Here is an 8,748-nt window from a genome sequence, read left to right on the forward strand (position 1 = left end):
AATGTATACCACTGCCTTGAGTGAAAAGCAGGGCCGGAGTGGGGCCACTTTTCAGCCCGGGAATTTCAGGCCCAAGACCGGCCCAATTTTTCCATAGTGGTGGAAATTGGATAAATGAATGTAGTTTTTATTAGTATGGTTCAACAAATGTGTAAAGGTTGTGTAGCGCTTGTAGACCTGGACCAGTAATTCAAGCACTAAACATCAACCTAGGCTCGGGAGAGGGGTATGCTTAAATGGACTAACTCACAAGAGGAATTAATAAGTTGAACAATTGACAGTTTTATTGCCTCCAAAACAGCAGTGTGGTTACACAGCATTGAATGGGCAAAATATAAATGAAATGATAAGGAAGAGCTCTTCAAACAAATAAAATATGAACATCAAAGGAAATATAGAATTCAAGCCCCTTATTCCTGTATGTAAAGTGTGTATCAGTTCCTGTATGAAAAGTGTATTGATTCCTAAAGTTCAGTTCCTTGAACGTGTGTGTGTGTGTATCGATTCCCAAAGTTCAGTTCCTTGAATGTGTGCGGATATGACTACTGTGTTGAGTCAACAGTGTGGAAAATCTTATCTGGTGTTCGATGAACGAATGAACAAATCTTGGGTTTCTCTGAGACAAATCGTACGGTTGGCCACACAGCTTCCACGATCATTCTCAGTCTCACTGGGCTGGGCTCGCCATCTGGGATCCGAATCTGATCTGGTCGTTCAAAAAACCAATCTACACAAAGTGCAGAATAATAAGAATTCTGTTCTATTTCTATTCTTCAACATGAGACCTCATTAACTTCTTTCTTTCTTTCTTTTAGAACATCTTCTAATGTGTAACCAATAACTAAGGATGCACTTAAGATTACATTGAGATGAATTACTTACATCACAATAAACTATACAAATGAAATATAAGCAATTACATTACTTATAAGCATGTACTTTCAGTACAATTCAACGAATTGCATAAATGAAACAACAATAATGTTTTTAACATCATTAAGCAGTGTGCTTATCTATTTTACACTTCCATTTACTAAAACATTTTCCTTTTTAACCTTTTCAAGGACTATTTCAACATATTGCATTGTAACATGACTATGAATTAAATATTACAACTAACTTATTGAAAATATACATGTGAAACTCAAATTGTATTATGTCTCATTAGCATCCGCTATTACATCAACTGAATGCTAAAATGTAAACAAGTTAAGCGCCACGCATCTTACATGGTTCAAAACGCTACTAACGGCTCAGCTGAATAGGCTACCATGCTGCGCCAGCTAGTTAGGGCGTTAGCTAGGATTTAACATATAGCACAATGATACGGCTTGTACCAAAGTGGCAGGAAACATTAAGATTCTCGTCAGAGATTAAACATTCTATTTAACTATGATATGACATACCAAGGTTTCATACAAACATTGAGCACTGTCTCACTCATACTCCGATTGTTTTTTTATGAATTACATCCTTTCCTAGATGGCTAGTAAGAAACTAGCAAAACGTGCTTTACTCACCGGAGTTCCAATTTGCTGTAAACTCGACAGAATCACTTTTCTTTCTTATTCAAAGTTGAGTTTGAGGTAGACTAATATCTTATGGATATAACTAGACGTAAAGTATTGACTTTTCAAAAGTATTTTGTTATTATTTATCTTCAAATCCGGGAGCTCTTTCAGGTGCACGTTCACAGGAAATATGTCGCTGGTAGAGAGAGAGAATGTTTGCTAGTAGGACGCTCTAGTCTTCTAACACATAGAGCGCCCTCCATAGGAAGGTACATGTAATTGCATCTAGATTAGTAGCCCTAATTTCATGAGGGTTACACCTATATAATAATTCACTTCAACTGAGAAGTTAGCAAAAAATATTCCACTATTCCACAAGTTAACAAAAACAGAAAGAAAGAAAGAAAGAAAGAAAGAAAGCCTTTGAAATGTAGCCTATCCCACGCTTCCACAAAGAGGCATATTGAACTAATGTTTAGGCCATATGCATGGGTAGGCTATATTGTTTGGTGATTTAGCCTAGGCTACTCCTTTACTACACCCTTCTGAGCAAGCAAGGCATATAGGTTTATCATGTACATGTAATTGCTCTTTCTTACGTTAAATAACTTTAATTTATCCTCTCTACTTGTCCCTGTAGTCATGGCCTCCTCATCAGTAATTTAGGGCTCATTATTTTCAATGGTCGACTGGTTGATCTGCTGTTCAGAGGCTACAATTTTTACCGCAAAGGCCTACACAGATCAAGCTTCAGTTGTGTTATTTGCATATTGCAAAGTCTATGAATCGGATACAAAAAGCTATATTTTAAGTCATTTAATATGTTGCTTACGAATAGCTTGATACCAACATCCAATATTAGCCCAATAATTACATTGCTAATAATCATTGCCTAGGCTATCTCTCTTTACCAGTTGCCACTTTTGTCTGTAATCTGGAAGCTATGCACATTTAGCAGCATTCTACCTGGCCGTTTCAGTCCCTCCTGGCCTCTTTCTACCATCCATCCTTCCTGACGCTTATGGCTACTGTAGGCCCGGCCCGGCTGAGAAAACTTTTTGGAAAACACGGGCTATATGGACCCAACCAACTCTTTTTGGGAGGGGAGAACTCCCTCACATGTCAGGCTACAACCCATGCAGACGGCAAAGGTGTCATGCACAGAATGCGGAACGTGTATAGCTTACTAACTAGACTAACGTGACAAATGTCAAAAAATAAATTCCTCGACCGGCCCAAAAGTGAAGCGGCCCACCGGGAATACTCCTGATTCTCCCGATTACCCACCTCGGGCCTGGTGAAAAGCCTCTAAAAACCGATAGCATTGGCCATACACTGGGTCATACGTGCGGGTTGCTGTCCAAGGTCCCGAACCCTTATTTCATTACCGCTACTATGCGTCGAGCGCAGCACTACTAGGTTTTGCCAACTAAACACTGTCGTATTAATATCGCTATCCTGTCGCATCCTGCCAACGTTGTGCTATGTTAGTCTGGCCCGTTTGTTGTAGAATATAGGCCAGAACATGCAGGCATATGTGTCAATACTGCGTGATTGCGATAACATATTTTGTTTTACTTCCAATCTAGACAATCTAGTATCTAGTAGACAATCGTGTGGCCAATCGTCGAGTTTGAACAAAAACAGAAACAGTCGCCTAGCATGGAATTTGGCGTTCGATTGTAGAACGTGAGCTCCTGTCTGTTTAGTGAAGTCAACAACAATTGTGGCAACAATTGCTATGACAGAAACAGTTACGGAATTGTGACGATGCATTCGGTAGACGTGTACCGTATTATTACGTTTCATGTGTATATAAGCAGGACATCTACTAAAAACGCTTCATTCACAATACTGCTACCGAAGAGAGAGCCACGATTACTGCACTGTCCGAGAGAATTTTACTCAGCCGCTTTTTAACCGCAAAAATGAATGGTCCCGACCGGGTTGATATGAACCTTCGTCCCCGGGTTAATACACTTACCTCCCCTAAACTTACGGCGGTTGTCCACGCAAACAAGACACCTGACAAGCAACAGGAGGCTGTCGGTGAGGGGTTGAGACACTCCAAATGTGTCCTCAATACCTTTTTCCTGGCCTCACATGGCGGCGCAGGTGATGTCCCAGCTCAGAAACAAAGCAGGGCACATGTGGATGAGGAACTCTCAAACCGGTGAGCATGTTTAGGCTAAGTTGACCATACGTTGTATTCAACAGTCTAAAAATAGCCGTAATAAGGAAAACGTCTTAAATATATCACTATCCACATCTCTATTGTTCCAGCTGTGATGGAGTTCTCATTGAGCTCTATCAGCTGGCCATGTTGCAGTGTCAACGCTACCTCCATGCTGACAACGGGTTGCACAGACAGGTGGTTGGCCTGGGCTGGGGACTTCTGGCTCTTCTGTGCAAAAAGAATGGAGTAAGTGTTTCTCCCCTGTTCTGTCCCTGCCTAGTGTACTCAGCCTCTCCAAAATATGTATACACTACCCATGATGCACTTTGTCCATGTAGATTGGTATTTCCCACACGATTTATAAACAGACACAGCAGTGATTATTCTGAGTTGGTTAAGTGGTGTGATACCCTAATATTACACGATTGTTTTTATATTATTCTTATTTTTAGGTGGTCAGTGATAATGATATAGCCAACCTTCTACTGCATAAGAGTCTGCACTCCAATGGAGCAGATGCTTGCAGTGCCTTTGACAACCTTGGTAAAGGGACTGCCAATCTTGCTAGCCTGCTCATTGCTGGCAAAACCAAGGTAGGCAGAATCCTTTCCTGAATTGCCCATCACATATACATTAAGGTTGTGTACATGTCTTTGTAATATGGTTCATGATGAGTCAGCAGGACAATACACAACCATGTATGTATTGATGCTCATAACTGAATTTCCAAGAGGTAAGGTAGTGTGTGTGTGTTTTTTGCAGGAAGCTATTGAACAGGCGATGAGTCAAGGTGCGTGGCACCATGCCTTGATCTTAAACATCTTAGAAAGACATGGCCCATCTGACTGCATAATGTCCAGGTAGGGATACCTGTTCAGGCTTTACCAGATATGTGACATGCCACTTTTGTGTCATGGTAATGTACCTTAAGCTTTTTATTGTTTGCATTGCAGGTGAAGTTTTTCTTTGATTTATTCTTTTTCAGGTTTGTTAATAATCTGGATGATTCAGATTTATTGAAGACCTACTATCAGGTCAGGCTGGGAGAAATGCCTTCAGCTGCATTTGTGAGTGTTTATGGTCAACTTTACATGTGTGTGGTGTGGAATTCTGATTTGATGCCCTCTTGAGTTTAGACTGAGGGTTGAATGTATGTTTTTCTTTTAGGCTTGTGGTGAGGACAGCTACCAAAACTGGCATCTGCACCTTGCCATTGTGGTACAGTTGTCCAAAAGCAACCATCTTCGAAAGACGTCTGTTACAAAGATGGCAGAAACCTTGGGTAAAAACCTACTTAACTAATCTTAAACTAAGCTTTGGTCTAGTGATTAAACGTTTACCAGACCAAGAGAACATTTCAGTATTATATTTAAATTAGCCCGCTGGCTAACACTGGCACATTTACAGAAATGTTAATGAACGTGCGCTGTCCTTATAAATAAATAAATGAAATATACCTTAATCCCATATGTTCCCATCTTACCCCACCCCACCCCACCCCACAGCATCTAAAGGACATAAGCACGGCGCACAGTTCTGCCAGATGGTGCTGCAACTAGACCTGGAGCACCTCCTGGAGCACTCACTGTACGATGTTGTGGGGAAGTGGATGGGTCTTCTGGCAAATATGCAAAACGAGGTCCCACAGAAACGTCCAGAGCATCCTCTGGACCCTGAGGTTGACAATGGACTCGCTGAAGTCACAAACACACTTCGTTTGACTTCTGACCAGCAGAAGGTTCCACTCTCTGAAGAGCTCTTCAAAAAAGTCATGGGCCCTCTGTATGTGCTACAGGATCATAATGCTCTTGCAGAGGTCGAGGAGAGTACATGCCAGCCACAAAACAGAAACAGAACAAAAAAGAAGCAGTCTAAGAAGGTTTGCTTTTATAACATGAGTCATGGAGTTGGCTATTTTATAGCCATGTGTGTGATGTCACTGAACTGTTGTTTCTTTGGTTACAGATGTCTTGGTTTGGCTTCATCAGCTGCTTTGGCAGTAAAACGATGGACTAACTAATCTATACACTACATTTTCACCAAGATTTTTATTTATTTATTTTTTTTAATTGAAAATGAGAATTAAAGTATTTTCATATTTTACATACTGTATGCATGAGAAATTGTTATTTTGAAAATCCCACCATATTGAAATCCTGCACATGTAGAGTTAATTTGATATTCTCCATTTTAATTATTTTGTATGAAATATGTTTGAATTTTAAGTAATATTAATCAAACTGCAGTTGATTTACTTAATCAAAAAAGTGAAAGAGCATAAGTACTGCTTTAATGATTGTTCGAAGATCTGGTGATTGTGAAAGACGTACATGTAAGTAGTGAAATGCCTTGGATCTGACATTGACCTTTATAGTAAGATTCTGCTGAAGAGTCGGGCAGATCCTTCTTCGTGTGACCTCGCTACTGTGACTGCCGCAGGGAGAGGCCTTTGCCAAGTACGCCATACTTGCATACTGACAGAAGTAGCACTGCAATGGGGTTGTGGTTTGACCTTTGCATTAAAGCACAAAGAGATGTGTCACAACATGCAATTGAACAAGAATAAACAATGAACTGTTACAGCAAAGCACAGGAAATAAAAACATCTATTTATTGACAACTGTTCATGTGTCTGTGTGTGTGTAAATGTGTTAGAAACCAAATCTCAACAACCAGTGTTGGCTTTTCACACAAACATGGTCAGTATACTAGCAAGTACCGAAAAGAATAAAATATTGAACATTATACTAAAGTATTTAACTGTTTATATGGAGAGAAATAAAAACTCTCTTTCCATGTCCTATTCTAAACCAGACTGGCAAAGACTCACACACTCCTTCTTCACACACTCACTCTTCAGGAAATCCAGTCTCTCTCTCTGTGTGTGTGTGTGTGTGTGTGTGTATGTGAGTGTGTGTGTGTGGGTATGGAGTGACTCGAGGGCTTTAACAGGATTAGATGGTTTCTCGCTGTGTTCAGGTCCCATGCTGAATGCCCTGAGTGCATTGCTGGTGTTCATCCCTGAACCTGATGCCCCCTAAATCTGTGAACACCTCACTGTCCCGCAACAAGGGCTAAAAATACAGTCAGGCCCAACACACTGTAGCACTCTGGAAATGTAATGTAGACCCCCAAATATAAGCCAACATCTATAGCAGATGAACTGTAAATATAACATAATTCTATAGTCTGCAAACTGCAAACAAAAAATCTGTACAGTAAGTCTATCTGGAAGAACATAATCCACATCAGTACACAGAAAATGAATGAGTACTTGTAAGACCTTCATTTATTAATACCATATGAACTTGGGGTAATGTCAAACGACCTACCTTTCAGCGTTGGCATCAAGGGGGAGCCTTAGGGGGCCAGGCCCCCCCCCCCAAACAGGCCATAAGAACTTCAGTAACAGGTCTCAAGATAGATCTGGGAAGATAATGGAAAATACAAGATTTTCGTGTTTCTGACCGCATGATGACCCAAGCACCCAAGCTGAATGCATGAGCTGTTGATCTAAATAGCAGAAACTGTAAATAAAGGGCCAAACTGACACGTCGGATTTCCTATATTTTCCAATATTGTCCAGTGCTAACAGAGCTAGATCGGAGCTGAGCAGTGCGAATATCAATACCTCGCTCAAAAGCGCTCCGTGCTCCAACAAAATTCCATCTGCTCCGCTCACTAGCTCTGAGTGCTAATGATAAACTTGAGCAACGGAGACGTAGTGCTTTGGGTCATGTAGGCTACTTTAAGAGGGGAGATGGAATCGTCCTTAAGTGAACGCAACACAGCTCAGATCTTAACCTACTTTATCCAGAGGGAGACATTTTTGGATGCAGTGACAAAAAGCCATCATGGACCTGGCTGGGAAATGTGACAGTTGGAGTCGGCATTCACAGCCTGTCGTTGCAAAACAGTGGCCTACATCTCCAAACTCAAAAACAGTAGACTAACAGTCAATAAAAGTGGACTGTCAAAGCAGCACAAAATACTAAAAGCCAGGCAGAGTATCCTGTTCACTCTTCTCTTCATCACATTTGGTGCATCTACCTAGCCACTTCGTATAGTAAATGTGTTCTGTACTTAAAAAAAAAACATTTTCACATAGCCTACATGCAATGTTGTGATATTATCAGTATATGTGCAATTTGTTTTTGAGCAGGATCTTACAAAAACATTTCAAAATTAATAGAAAGACACAGTGATGATGAGATTTTGCACTCAGCTGTAGCCTAGGCCTGCTAGTGGTGAGTCTGTTAGGCCTATAGCCTATTTACTTGTACAGTATTGTAGCCTATGCAACGCTATTCTATTAAACGCTGTGTGCTAAATTACTATGATGGCTATGTTCTTGCACTATTGTCCCCCATGATCATATTGTTTCAGTTATCCAAAAGGCTTGAAGGATGCTCTTTATTATATTGGCAATTTTGGGAAAATAACACAAAAAAAAGTGAGGTGAGGTGCCCCCCCGTCAGTGCTCATGGTCCCCCAACCCGTTGCTCTCTGGCGCCAACCCTGCTACCTTTTCACCAAGGACAGGACATTGTCATGCTCACACATCAGTTACAAACGAAGGCACAATGTGGGCAAGCAATGAGATGGGACATAATTGAAAAACTGCACTTTACCTATTTACACACGGTGGCCAGATATTCCTGTTGTTTGATAGTAAACAACTAAAGAGTCAAAGATTCTCTGTCAGCTGTGAGGGTAATTCCCTTAATTACATTTTCTCTGACTACAGTAAAAAGCTCTCGGTTTGCCTTTCTCACAGCAGTCCTTTCCTCCTTTTTTTATTATTATTTTTATCACTGGCCATGTGAGCCCCCACTCACATGGACTGTGATTCACACATAATTGACAAGCCCATCTACAGTATTGGTTTCTTAGCGTCAACTTTCTGCACAATGACCTGTTGGCCTTGTTCATCCCCACTCAACCTTACAATGTAGTAGGGCTTCTGAGTGCATTTATACACACACACACACACACACACACACACACACACACATACACAGAGTGTCTTCTTTTCTATTTTCTTTTCTACAGTATAGCACT

General features: G+C 40.8%; 1 protein-coding gene across 1 annotated transcript; it reads left to right on the plus strand.

The window, feature by feature from the left end:
* The first annotated feature begins 3,314 nt into the window (after positions 1–3,314).
* LOC121711729 lies at positions 3,315–6,304 on the plus strand. Its single transcript, XM_042095557.1, has 8 exons — positions 3,315–3,684; positions 3,795–3,933; positions 4,140–4,280; positions 4,450–4,547; positions 4,673–4,754; positions 4,855–4,969; positions 5,193–5,566; positions 5,653–6,304. The coding sequence occupies exons 1-8, from the start codon at positions 3,440–3,442 to the stop codon at positions 5,701–5,703; spliced, it is 1,245 nt and encodes a 414-aa protein (XP_041951491.1). The 5' UTR covers positions 3,315–3,439; the 3' UTR covers positions 5,704–6,304.
* The last annotated feature ends 2,444 nt before the right edge of the window (positions 6,305–8,748 follow it).

This window comes from Alosa sapidissima, chromosome 6 (assembly GCF_018492685.1).
Source record: "Alosa sapidissima isolate fAloSap1 chromosome 6, fAloSap1.pri, whole genome shotgun sequence".
Classification (NCBI taxonomy): domain Eukaryota; kingdom Metazoa; phylum Chordata; class Actinopteri; order Clupeiformes; family Clupeidae; genus Alosa; species Alosa sapidissima.